This window comes from Triticum dicoccoides, chromosome 7B, assembly GCF_002162155.2.
Source record: "Triticum dicoccoides isolate Atlit2015 ecotype Zavitan chromosome 7B, WEW_v2.0, whole genome shotgun sequence".
Taxonomy (NCBI): Eukaryota; Viridiplantae; Streptophyta; class Magnoliopsida; order Poales; family Poaceae; genus Triticum; species Triticum dicoccoides.
In genome coordinates, this window is record NC_041393.1 from 691,950,329 (window position 1) to 691,964,254 (window position 13,926).

Here is a 13,926-nt window from a genome sequence, read left to right on the forward strand (position 1 = left end):
CTTTTTGCGAACCGGAGTTCTTAAGTTGAACTTTCTGGTCAACCTCTTTTAGTTGAGTTTTGCTTGTGCATCATTGCTTGTTGCTTATGTATGTTATTGTTTGCTTGCGATAGAATTCCCGGAGTGCGAAGCGTGTTACTACGAGTCTCTAGGATTCGCGGATCGTCAGCAAGGCAAGTAACACATTGATCATATTCTTTTCATACCCAGTTTTTATGCATTAGTTCCTATCCTCAAACATTGCATGGTTAGGATGTCTTTAACTTGTGGGTTGGGAAGTAGTTGTTGAGGTAGAACATATTGCCCTATTACTATCAAACCCTTGGGAGTTCCTTCTACGTGTTGCTTATATTGCTATGCTATGCTCGTAGACGTGGTTGGGTTTGAGTGAATCCATGACAGATGTGAGATTGTTAATTAATGGTTCAACTTAAGGTGGCAACTTAAAATTAACATCTGGGTGGATTGAGGCACCTGGGGAACCCAGTGTTGTCTGTTTTAATTTTTGGAAATCCCGGGGTACCCGTGTGATCTTCCTATGGACCACCAGCCAGGCTTAAAGGGAACTGAGATGATTCATGCTAGAAACTTTCATGTGCAGCCACAAGCTACTATGGGCTCTAGCATAGCTGAGTAGGTTACGTGAAGGTCTTGAAGAGGTAGATCAGCAGGTAGTGGGTTTTGTAGGTTTGGTATGGTCTACTCGGAGTAGAGAGTTAATGTTTCTGAAAGACTGTGTCTCGGTTATCCGTTTCTCAAACATCATGCAGTGCGAGAAATCAACGGAGGTGATCGAGTCTTGTGGGAAAAAGTGCGCAAACCTCTGCAGAGTGTACAATCTAATCATGGTTAGCCGTGTCCCCGGTTATGGACAATGTTGAGTATCTAGTACTTGGGTTATCACATGTATCTCATCACTCTTAATTAATACTGTTGGGTTGTTAACTACTTTAATCACTACAAGAGGACAGACTTTGGTAACACCGTCTTGTGTTACTACAGGCCCAAAAGTGTGTTACTAGGCCATATAGTAACACATTTTGAAATGTGTTCCATTAGACCATGTTACTAAGTGGTGTCAACTGTCACACATAATAATTGTTACCATATGTTAAAAAATGCGTTACAATTGCATTATAGTAACATGTGTATTACGTGTTACCGAACACACCAGTAACACACTTTTGTAATTATAGTAACATTGATAGTAACATATTTTCATAGACGTAGAACATCGGTGGTAACATGTTTCTATAACTATAGTAACACAACTGGTAACACATTATTTTAGCATCGGAACACAACTAGTAACATAATATCAATGTATCGTAACACTATAATTATAGTTGTCAACTACTCTAGTAACAAATTTTGTAGCTATAGTAACACCATCAGTAACACTGCTATATCAATATGGCAACATAATTAATGTATTTGTTTTTTATAATTAACCACAAAATTCGATACCCGTTTTATGGAATATAAATTTATTTATAAAATCAAAACAATTGCATAAATAGTTAATCATTTTATTATTATGCTTGGCAGCGTATCCAAATGATATTGAAACTGAAGCACAACACATACAGAAATTCATATGAAGATATTTATTACGAATATACAAGAGTGTATGATACATATAAATTACAATAAAGATATCATTCATATCATTTTGAGGATAGAAAATACAACTACGGGGAATATTACACCATAGCATTTGCATCAATTCGACGAAAGAAAAAGATCTTCTGGATGATATTACATTTTTAAATCTATCAGTGTAAACTAAAACTACTGGTAGCTAAAATCTTCAAACTTTATTTACTTCTTGATCCAAGAATTCAGCTGCAAATCAACTATCCAAATCAACTATCCTTCTCTCGAATCTGTAAAAGAAAATTGCACCTTAGATATGTGTGATTAAATGTACACAAATCTGATTTGAGAATGTGGAAGGGAAGTTGTAGCTTACAAAAGCTGAAGGCCAGGCAATTAAGTATCCTAAAGTGAAAGCCTCACCAATTGTCTTGCAATCAGAAACTTCCCTTACCAACTCCTCATTATCAAGAATAGGTTCATCTATGCGCACAAGAGCAAATTCAGCACCTAACTCAATACCACCAGCCTTAGTTCTTGGATCAGTACTCCGAATAGTACCATACGCAACATTCCGCTTGTTGGGATATGTTGAAGTCTTTAAAACTACTTTGAAAGCAGCCTATATTATGATCAATATTAGCATTCTATGACATGATAATATAATTTGCATGAACAATATGAGATCTTTTAATTTAATGTCAGCCAAGTAAGGTGTCACGCTCAATATGCGACCCTATCCAAAAGAAACTCGAAGGTCCCACCAAGGATAGACCCGTATATTGAAACGCTTTTGCAAGGTGGATATCATTACATCAACATTACATAAAAGAGGGAGATACATACATAAGGCATACAATGCCACATGAATACAACATCACAATACATCAGAGCATCATCCGACTACGGATGAAACACAAACAGAAACTCAAACGACATCCACCCTGCTAGCCCAGGCTGCCGACCTGGAACCTATCCCCTGATCGAAGAAGAAGCAGAATAAGAACTCAACGCAAGCAAGCATCGCTCTCGCGTCATGATCATCGCATAACCTGCACCTGGAACTGTTGTTGTAGTAATCTGTGAGCCACGAGGACTCAGCAATCCCATTACCATGGGTATCAAGACTAGCAAAGCTTTAAAGGGAAAGGAAGGGGTAAAGTGGAGAGGCAACAGCAGCGACTAAGCATATATGGTGGCTAACATACGCAAGTAAGAGCAAGAAGAGAGCAAAAGGAACGGTCGTGAAGCTAGCAATGATCAAGAAGTGATTCTGAACTCCTACTTATGTCAAACATAACCCAGAAATCGTGTTCACTTCCCGGACTCCGCCAAAAAGAGACCATCACGGCTACACACACGGTTGATGCGTTTTAATTCGGATCTGGTGTCAAGTTATCTACAACCGGACATTAACAAATTCCCATCTGTCAATAACCGCAGGCACGGCTTTCGAAAGATTATATCCTGCAGGGGTGTCCCAACTTAGCCCATGACAAGCTCTCGTGATCAACGAAGGAATAGACCTTCTCCCAGGAAGACCCGATCTGACTCGGAATCCCGGTTTACAAGACATTTCGACCATGGTAAAACAAGACCAGCAAAGCCGCCCGGATGTGCCGACAAATCCCGATAGGAGCTGCACATATCTCGTTCTCAGGGCACACCGGATTGTCCAGACTTCCGGTAGGCCAGCCCAGAGTTGCCCCTGGTGGCCACCAGCGGTCGACAGTTTGGACCAACACTCACAACGAGCACTGGCCCGGGGGGGATAAAATAAAGATGACCCTCGAGAGCGCGACTCTCAAGGGAAAAAGGGCTGGGTGAGGCAAATGGTAAAACCAAGGTTGGGCCTTGCTGGAGGAGTTTTATTCAAAGCGAACTGTCAAGGGGGTCCCATAAATCACCCGACCGCGTAAGGAACGCAAAATCCGGGAACATAACACCGGTATGACGGAAACTACGGCGGCAAGAGTGGAACAAAACACTAAGCAAAAGGCCGAGTCTTCTACCCTTTACCAAGTATATAGATGCATTAATAATATAAGAGATATTGTGATATCCCAACAAAATCCTGTCCACCAAGGAGAAATCTTCAACTTTACCTGTAACTAGCAACGCTATAAGAGGGCCGAGCAAAAGCGGTAACATAGCCAAACAACGGTTTGCATAGGAAAGGTGTCAAAAGTTAGAGGTTCATGGCAATTTGGGATTGCTTGATGAGCAAAAGATAGATAACGCAGCATAGCGATAGAACAAAGGAACTAGCATAGCAATGATAATAGTGAGATCCAGGGTAGCGGTCATCTTGCCTGAAATCCCGCAAGGAAGAAGAACGAGTCCATGAAGAAGATGAAGCCACAAAGACGAACCAAGCATAGACGAAGGAATCCTCACGATCGCAACGAAACAAGAACTATCGAAAAGAAGCACACAACATAGTAAACACACCACACATATACAAGACATGATGCACAACCAAGCATGATGCATGACAAATCTACATGAAGCTACTCATGGCAATATATGATGTAAACAAGAGCAACACATCAAGGCAAGTTTAAATGAGGCCGGGAACAACATATAACAATTTCGGTAAATCCTCATATGCATATTTCGAAATTGGTACAGATCTGAATAAACCTTATGTTCAAGTAGTTAAAAATCAAGTTAAGATGCACAAAGATGATCTATACGAGATTCCAGTCAAGTTACATATAAAGTTCATTTAACTCGGAGCTACGGCCTAGGAGATATGAGCAAAACAAGTCAAACATGGCATTGATGCAAAAGGCATATAAACATCAAGCAAATACCTCAAAATAAAGATGCAACATGATAATATGAAACTACATGCAAAATCAAGCAAGTTTCATATAGAGCACATTCAAAACGGAGCAACGGTTCAAACACACACCCCATACAAGTTTGAAGGACAAGCTGTCCAAAACAGCGACAAGGCATATTGCAAGCATCAAAACAACATGCTACAGCACCACAATATAATAACAAAAAGGCATGGGCATGATGTACAAGTAAAGCATTACAAAACATGAACACTGAGCTATCTCCAGAAATCACTAGAACATGCTCAAACACACATGATAAGATTGCAAGTTATAACAATTTCAGACTCTGCAGAAAATAACATCACGATGCAATGTTTAGAGCTATCAAACAACATGTTACAGGAACTTATAATGACAAACAAAGACATGGCATGAATCTACTAAATGCATAGATCAAAAGTCCCTTAGTGACCATAAGTTAAAAAGGACGAGAAAATATAATGACACCCATATAAACATAGCAAGTTATAATACAGATTCAAACATGGCAGAAACCGAATTATAAAGGCATGTAGATGAGCTTGTACCAATCACTACAGAGCAATACATAGCATGACAAGGCACCCAACAGCAAGAAGACATATTTGTGAAGCTAAGCATGGCAATAGCAAGGTCATAGGATGCATGGAACACTAGCAAAACACATGGGAACAAATGAACTTAATGTTAACAGGCTGACAGCAACATTATGAAGCAACTTTAGAGCAAGATTACAACAAGCTACAACAACCTATAAATACAACCAGGGGCATGGATGGTTAGAGGATGACATGTAGATCAAAACATATTTAGAGCACATCTCCAGATTATGCATAGAATGATTAGTAGCAACATGTTTATATAGCATCACGAAATAACAGATTCAGCCTAGCAAAACAGCAACATCATGTACACTACTTAACAAGCTCGATTCGCTCACCACAAGTCATTGCATAACAAGATAAGCATAGCATCATCAAGAAGACATGTTTGTGAAACAAACCAAGTCAAGAACAAGTCCATAGCATGCAAGGATCAACTATAGCAAGCTTGGCCAAATTGAATAACATGTAAACAATCTGCCAGGAAACATTTTGAAGCAAAAGTAGAGCACGAAAATGACATGCTAGACTACTCCATAATTGCAATAAAGGGCATGAATGGATAGACAATTCAAAACACCCTTACTGAAGTATCTCAAAATATGCATTGATCTATCTGTAACATCATGTTTACATGGCATCAAAATAACAGCAGAACAGGAACTAAAATCAGCAACATCACGATGCCTAGTTTGCATGCTTGTGCTAGTCACCACATTAATCACAAAAATACATGATAAGCACCTCTATAAAAAAGACGTGGCATAGTTCAAAACACATGTAGACATCAACCTCATAGGATGCACACATCAATCATGGCAAAAATGACAAAAGAGCTCGTTCTGTTAACAGACAGCAGAAACATTATGAAGCACACTTACAACGATGATTCAGGCATCAAGATGACCTCAAATAAATATGATGCAATGGAATGAAATGATGTACTCGTCGAGACGAACAATTTGATATATTACACGCACAAAACGAAGCTACGGATACAGAGACACGGCATGACGAACATGGCATGATAATATTAGCAGATTCGGGGACTTAGGCAAATTATACCTCCGGGAAAAGTCAACCCGGGACGAGGAGATCCCGGGACGGAGCAGATCCAGGACGGGGCACGCGCTGTTTGGATCGCGGTGGTGGTGGATCTCGTCCACCTTTCGGATCCGGCCGGAGCTCCGGCGAGGTGAACTCCGACGAGTGGCACGGGGCGCGGAGGAGGCCGGAGGGAGGCGCGATCGCCGAAGGAGGCGCGCACCGGCGCGGTGCAGGGCGCGGCGGGGCCGGAAGGCGACCGGCAAGGGGCTGCGCGGCGAGCGGCGCGCCATGGCGGGGCGGCGACGGTCGGCACAGCTCCGACGGAGCACGGGAGGCGGGGCGAGGCCGGCGGCGGCGCTCAGAGGCGGAGGAGCGCTCGGGCGCCCGGGCGCGGGAGGCGCGACGACCCGGCGACAAGGCAGCGAGGGACCGGGCTGGGAGGCGCGGCGGCGGCGCAGCCGGGCGGCGCGGGCCGGGCAGGCCCGATCCGGGTCCGCGGGCCGCGCGGGTGGGAGGAGAGAGAGAGGGAGCCGCGGGTGATGACATGGCGGCGGGGGATTGGTTGAAGGCGGTGACGGAGCTGAGGTGGCGGCGCGTGATTCGCTGGGGTGAGGTGGCTGGCGGCGGTGGACGTGTCCGGCAGCGAGGTGGACATGTCCGGCGGGCGAGAGGGAGGTTTGATCTAGGGTTAGACCGGGATTTTCGGAGGGAGGCCATATATATAGGTGGAGGGAGCTAGGAGAGTCCAAATGAGGAGCGGTTTTTGCCCACACGGTCGTGATCGAACGACCGAGAGCATGAAGGGGAGTTAAATGGATTTTGGGCCACTTTGGAAGGGGTGTTGGGCTGCAAAGAGAGAGGGGCTTTACGATTACCCGGTTAACCGTTGGAGTACCAAACGACCTCCAAATGGCACGAAACTTGACAGGCGGTCTACTGGTGATGTACCAAGACCGCTTGGCAAGACTCGGTCCATTCCAAAAAAGTTTAACACCCGCTGAGAGACAAAAGGGGAACGCCGGAGGGCATAGAAGCGCCGGATTGCAAAACGGACAACGGGGAAAAGGCTCGGATGCATGAGACGAACACGTATGCAAAATAAAATACACATAATGACATAATAAAATGCAACACGTAAGCAAATGACATGACAATGACGGCGAATAACTGGCGGACACCTGGCGCATCGGAACCAAGTCGTTACATAAGGTGCCCTAAAAAACTAAATAAACTGGACCCGGCACGAAGTCTAATGCCCAAGGTCACCTCACTAGCTCATGCTTGGTTAAATTTATCATTTACTTGTATACAACAGATTGAGCAAAAAATTGTAATAAAATCCATTTTTCAAGCAGGCATGATAATGAAGGTTTGGGTTGGTAATTTGGGTGCAGTAAACCATGCACCTTGGTGAATCTTTACCTTGATGGAAGAAGTACGCCTTCTTTTTGAGCGACCTGGGTGTGGGTGTTCAGTTCTAGTCCCTTGCAGGTTCGGTCTTGAAACAAATTCACCCATAATATTCCTCGTCTCCCTCACCTACCAAGATACAATAATATTAGATGGAATGATATTCATACGTTGAAGCTACAGAAAGCTACAACTTCAAAACTCAAAAGGCACGAAAATTACCTCTAGCACAGAATCAATAACAAGGTCTTGTGGTGATGATGAATTTTGTTGAATTTGTAATTGGTTGACATCATGGTCGCCAACCTAGTTCCATGACACAAGAATGGTAAGCAAGCAATTATTTTATATTCTATCTTTGTGACATGAGTAAGAGTAACTATAGGCATAACCTTTTCATGTGAACGTGATAAATTATTATCCTCAGGAATGTCATGTTGCATAGGCGAGCGTGCCTGAACAGGTCCATTGCACTGGATTCTCTGCAAACTGAAATATTAATATGAAGGTTTCAAGTGACAAGCAATGATGTAGGCCTTTATTAACATTACCTTTGTTTTACCAAGCAGTACTAGTAACCGAGAAATACCATTATCATTTGATTGGAGGTTTTCCTACAGAACTAACAAATCTGAGTAAAATATTGATAGAAATGCATGCAAAGGGTGGGATAAAAAAGTCCTTTACCTCTTCTATGGCATTATTGACACAGCCTTCTTTGTTATTCATATCTTTAATAATCTGGTCTTGCTTTTTTATATGCTCTTTCATCTTTGCTATTTCCTCCCAAACATCATGTTCAACTTCATATGGTGATCCATCAGTTGTAGTCATATTGATGTTCTTTAGATACCGTGGCGTACGACCGTAGACTTGCTTAGGAGTTGGAACCAAACCCATGCCATGCACTTGTCCAACCTTTTCTTTCCCTAACACTTCCTGCAGGGCATCACCTTCCCATGCGACTCTTCCATTCAAATTTTGTGCCAACTCTGGTCGTTCGGTTATTAGACTCTCCAATCGATCCTATAAGAAAAGAATCATGCATACACTAGTTAGATTGAACCATAACTTGATCCCGAGAACAATTAGACAATTTCTATATTAATTGCCTACCAGGCGCTTATTTCTATCTTTATTTTTAGCATTAGCATCGTCCTTCTTCTTGTGAGTTGCTAAATAAACCTTTGATCTGTGTGGTCGTTTCTTTTCAGGATCAGCTTGCCTCTACAAAACAAAAACAGCACCCATATGACAAAAGAGACACAGAAAAACACTTCAGGAATCAAGATTACTCACCATGTCTTCACCCCAACAAGCATAACTCTTTGTGCCAACATTATGTGGGTCCTTCACGAGGGAACGGCTAATTATGTTCTTCTCAGCAAGGGCCTGTTATGATGCAATCATATCGTAAATGCAACTTTATAGATAAGCCCGAGAACTCACATTTAAATGTGAAAACAGGAAAGTAGAGTATCTCATTCATTACCCTTCCTTTTTTGGACTTCCAATATTTAACAAGCCCACGCCATTGATCATTGTCCACATCTTCTGGACAGAGCTTATACAAAGCCTTTCGCTTGATGTTTGGATTTTTTTCAATGGCGGGATTGAAGAAAGCATCTTTCAAACTACACTTAAATTTCCTCCAGTCTCTTCCAATTGATTTGAGTATCCATTTTTCACATGATCGAGGATACACGAACTTTGTCTAAAAGTACAAAATAAAGAATGGATGTAAATAGACATGCAGACCACACTACATCTCGTGTGGACAAATTAGATATAAATAGAAAGGCAGCAAATAACATATTTTGTTTTCTTGTTAATTGTGAAGTACCTGTACGCACTGCAATATTGTTTCCTCACCACTATTCTTTTTGATATGACACCAATCAATTATGTTTAGTGGGCAAAATCCCCCATTTCTAGCAATCGTGCCCAGAAACTTCCCCAAGATTGCACCTTCCTCTCCTATAGGCTGGCTATCTTCATTGCATTTTACAACTATTCTTTGCCCCTTTGGCATGTTCCAGACAATTGGCAAGCTTGTTCTCTTGCGCTTGCGTACTTCATTGTCTACTACAAGATTAATTAAGAAAAGTACTAATGAAATGATGCCCGCCGATTATTCTTTCGATACTAAGCATATACAAGTTAATTAATAGAAGCACAAAATGTAATAGGTTGTTACCTTGATTGTAAACTTGACCCTCTTCATCGACCAATGCTTGTGATTCATGACCTGGTGGGAATTGCTCACCATTGTTGCAGTCTCCATCTTCATCATCACATTGGTCCGTAACCTGAATCACATTCAACCTTTTTGACCTACGTAATGGTCCTGCAGAACAACCATACATCTTTTATTCCAATAATTACAACAGTAGATACAGATATGTAATAAGCATGGTTCAAGAGGGATACTTTGCGGCCCTTGCATAATAAGTTGCCCTGCCCCTTCAGCAGAGACACCATCGTCCTGTAAGAGAACACTCTCATTTGGATGGTTAGATGGAGCAATATCAATTTGCTTGCTAGGCGGAGCAATATGATCGTCAGCCTTCTCCTTAGACACATACAGATGGACAGCTTTCACAATCTCAGGTTCAGACAACATTTTCATCACAAGACCTTCATCATAAATGTGAACTAAGTAGGAGCTGCCTAGACAGGTTTTTTTCGCATAGTACAAAAAGTCAATTGCCTGAAAGCCAACTTCTTCTGTCATCAAGATTAAGTCATAATACGAGACATCACATCTCATCATCGATCTTTGTAAAATTTTGGCTTCCTGATTTGTATCTTCATAGTGCAGGTATATGGTCAACATGTCCGTAGCCATCCTAAGTTATATATAAAAATGTCAATTAAATCATTACAAGTAAAGACAAATGAACTAATGACATAACAGGGACAATTTAATTTTCCAATAGACATGTGAATGGAGAGGGCAGAGAAGTACACAGTAGCACGTCAATGCACTATCATCTTATCATAACTCAAAACAGAGAGAAGAGGTACAAGACCATGGGTCCAGCCACACCCACACTAATATATAACGCTGTCGACATATGGATTCAGGACAGGTTTAAGTTGAAAAGTGTACAGGACCTGATGATGTTCACTGCTTCCCTAAACAGAAGGGAAAACAAAAGTACATAGGATCATCAGGTGATGGTGCAAATCCTAAGCATTTTCTCTGTTCGTAATTTCAGTCATTTGATCCTAATGGTTCAATTTACGCAGGTGAAACTGTTGCAGTAGATCGGCTGCATCGAATCAAAGAGCAGAGTTGGGTTTGATCATGATAGTCTTAGGGCATCAAAGAAAATGACAAAGGAGCCGAATGAGCCAGCCAAGCATCATCCATCTGAGTTTGAGATTAACAAAACGAGTCTTTCAATCAAGGGAACTCTAAAAAGCTTGCATCGGTACAGGGAGAAATAATTGGTACATGAAAAAAATGACAATTCTCCACAAGAATGTTGCAGCTTGAAGTTGAAGCAATTGGTTTGAAAAATAACTTACCACAGTAGTTGTTCGTGTCTTTCGTTTCATCTTTGACTACTATATATAAAAAGACACATAATTACCAGACTACTTTACTATTTTAAATGAAAGATTAATTGACCAGTTTAAGGTCTGTCATATTTCTCAAGAAGTCTGATCAAATTTAAACAATAGTCAATGGATCGATCTAGCAGAAGTGTATAACACGCACATGTACAAATGGATCGACCTGATTGGTGGATTAGGCATTGGCACATCACAAAACTATAGTCAGACACAACCTTACATGGTTTATGGGCTTTTCAACATCTGTGATTGCTTAATTATTTGTCTACGTATGTGCTAATTATGCAATTAGCCGCGGCCATTAGGCATCTACAGTACACACTGTGCTACGAATCGTTGAGGGGGCGAGCGATTGGCAGGGGAACCCCTGCTCGCCCCTCCCTGTCTCCGCCCCTCCATCACTACAGTGGTGTTTCACCTAGCATGCACCTCAGAGAATTCGTAGCAGTCAGATCAGGGAAAGGGTGGGCGTCCAGATCCATACCAGCCACGAGATCGTACTCCTACAGGATGTAGGTGGCGGAGCTGAAGACCGACGAAGCCGTCGCCGCAACGATCCAAACGGCGCCAAGACAGATCGAGGAAGCGGCGCCGATGCAGGTCGAGGAAGCGGCAGATCGTACGGGGGTTGAGATGGGGGTGGGAGGGGGGGTGCAGGTGGCGGCCGCACTGGGCGCTCAAGGGCGGTGTCGTGGGCGTTGGAGTGCGGCGAGGTAGCCGCCGAACGGTGGGCGGCTGGGCTGGATGTGGATGGGTTTGAGACCCAATTTATCTAGCGTTTTCTAGTTAATTGGAGGGAAAAGTAAGCGCCATGGTCGAAAACTGGATGGAAATTTGGATATATTGTTTTTTTATCAAGGGGAACTGGAGGGAAATTGTTTTGGAACAATCGGGACATTGTTACATATATTATTATTATTTTGATAATATTGCATATATTAATTTGTTTGGCATGGAATTTTTTCAAAGAAACGTTTTTGGCATGGAAAAATAGAGTATATTTTATTTATGATTTTATTGATTGAAAGGGAAATTAGATATATCTAAATAGTAATGGCTTTATAAAATTGATTTACGTAACATGTGCTAAATAACCTATAAAATGGTTTCTCTCGGCTAACCAGTTGATATAAAAAAATATCAAGCTTGAAGATGGGACGGACCTTGGACGATGAACGCGATGGTGTTGTTATGAACAACAGCGATCGGCTGGCAGATCCGCTCCTGGTCGGTCGTCTCGACCAAGATCGTATCATTCCCACACGCCTTCCCATGGAGGCTACAACCGGCGTGGGACAAAAGTGCGACTAACATCAATGGTAGAAGCTGTGACCCGTCCCGGAACATGTTGTGACCAACGAGGCCGGTGACTTTTGATCGATGCTGAGAGCAAAGGTGATGGTGCTACAAAGTGGCGACGATGATATGCGTCAATCTAGTCTCCTCCTTTGTTCCACCTCCATGGTGATAGAGCATAAGGGCATCTTCAATGCAGAGGTGCTTATTTAGGCGCTTAGTATCCTGAAAAAAAATCACAAGCATAGGCGCTTGGGGCAGGCGCTAGGAACTGGATTTTGTACGTGATTACTTAGCGCTCGACACCTAGGTGAGCATTGATGCCAGAGAAAGCATAGGAAATAATTCGGAAACTGCCAATACAGCCGGGATTTAATTCGTAGCGCCTGCGTTGTATATGCCCTCAGGGGAGGGTATCCCAGCTACACCCACGGCTCAAAAACTGACCGTACTTGCAGTCGTACCAGAAAAAGGAAACTTGCGACCTCAATGGTTGGTTAAAGAAAAATATTGTAACTCGATCGACCGATATGACTCTTGATCGGTCACCTCAACCAAGATCGCGTCATCCCCACACGACTGCCCATGGAAGCTATGACCGGTGTGTGAGAAAGCTAAGACTGACAATGTTAGAAGCTGCAATCAGCCCGGGAGCATGTTGTGCCATGTGAGGCCGGGGACTTTTGATCGATGCTGAGAGCGCATGGGGTGGTGCTACGAAATTGGCGACAACGATATGCGTCAGCTATGACCGCCCGTCGACGGTGATGTAACGACATATCCGAGAGGCTGACACATCAATCTAGCCTCCTCAAGGTTGTCAGAATCGCGATTTTGAATCGGATCGGAGCTTCAATGGTAGGATCGCAAATCGTAAAATCTTCACTATTAGGATCGTAGAAACGTAGATTCTATGAACTAAAATCGTAGAATCATAGGGGTTAGTTTGGATCGTAAAATCGTAGAATCGTATAATAGAATCGCGATTCTGACAACCTTGAGCCTCCTCCTTCCTTCAACCTTCATGGCGATAAAGAATAAGGGGAGGGATACCAGCTGCACGCACGATTTAAAAAGTGAGCGTACTTGCAGTTGTACTAGAGAAGGAAAGGTATGACCCTTGATAGTTCTTTAAAGAAAAGATATTGTAATTCGACCGACCGTTCTTGCTTTTGATTGGTTGCCTCGACCAAGATCACGTCATCCACACGACTGCCCATGGAATCTATGCCGGTGTGGGAGAAAGCTATGACGGACAATGCTAAAAGTTAAGACTTTACTGGGAGCATGTTGTGACCAGCGAGGCCGACGACTTTTTGCTACTGGGAGCGCATGCGGTGGTGCTGCAAAGTGGCAACAACAATATGTGTTAGCTATAACCGACCGCAAACGGTGTTGTAAGGACAATATGTGTCAGCTACAACCGACCGCAACCGGGTGCGCCGTCCACCCCTCCTTGCTGAACGGCTTCAGCGACACACACGACACGGCTGCCATGGCAAGACGGTGTGGAGTTCCCCGACCACGACGAGGCGCGACAAATGGCAAGTGGGGGGCGCGGACCA

General features: G+C 42.9%; 1 protein-coding gene across 1 annotated transcript; it reads right to left on the reverse strand.

The window, feature by feature from the left end:
• Positions 1–1,865: 1,865 nt before the first annotated feature.
• LOC119339403 lies at positions 1,866–12,412 on the reverse strand. Its single transcript, XM_037611480.1, has 14 exons — positions 12,229–12,412; positions 9,914–10,153; positions 9,681–9,830; positions 9,327–9,565; positions 8,976–9,197; positions 8,783–8,875; positions 8,600–8,710; positions 8,171–8,509; positions 8,035–8,097; positions 7,876–7,965; positions 7,706–7,789; positions 7,496–7,612; positions 1,973–2,218; positions 1,866–1,886 (listed from the first exon to the last, which is right to left on the reverse strand). Exons 1-14 carry the CDS (start codon positions 12,410–12,412, stop codon positions 1,866–1,868), a joined length of 2,199 nt encoding a protein of 732 aa, XP_037467377.1.
• Between the last annotated feature and the right edge of the window lie 1,514 nt (positions 12,413–13,926).

Bases quoted from the DNA above. Each gene is read 5' to 3' on its own strand.
- LOC119339403 (XM_037611480.1), bottom strand. From the start codon at position 12,412: ATGTTCCGGGACGGGTCACAGCTTCTACCATTGATGTTAGTCGCACTT. The intron at 9,566-9,680 runs GTAACAACCTAT...ATCTTGTAGTAG, and splicing joins GGGTCAAGTTTACAATCAAG to ACAATGAAGTACGCAAGCGC. The intron at 2,219-7,495 runs GTAAAGATTCAC...ATCATAATATAG, and splicing joins GGCGTACTTCTTCCATCAAG to GCTGCTTTCAAAGTAGTTTT.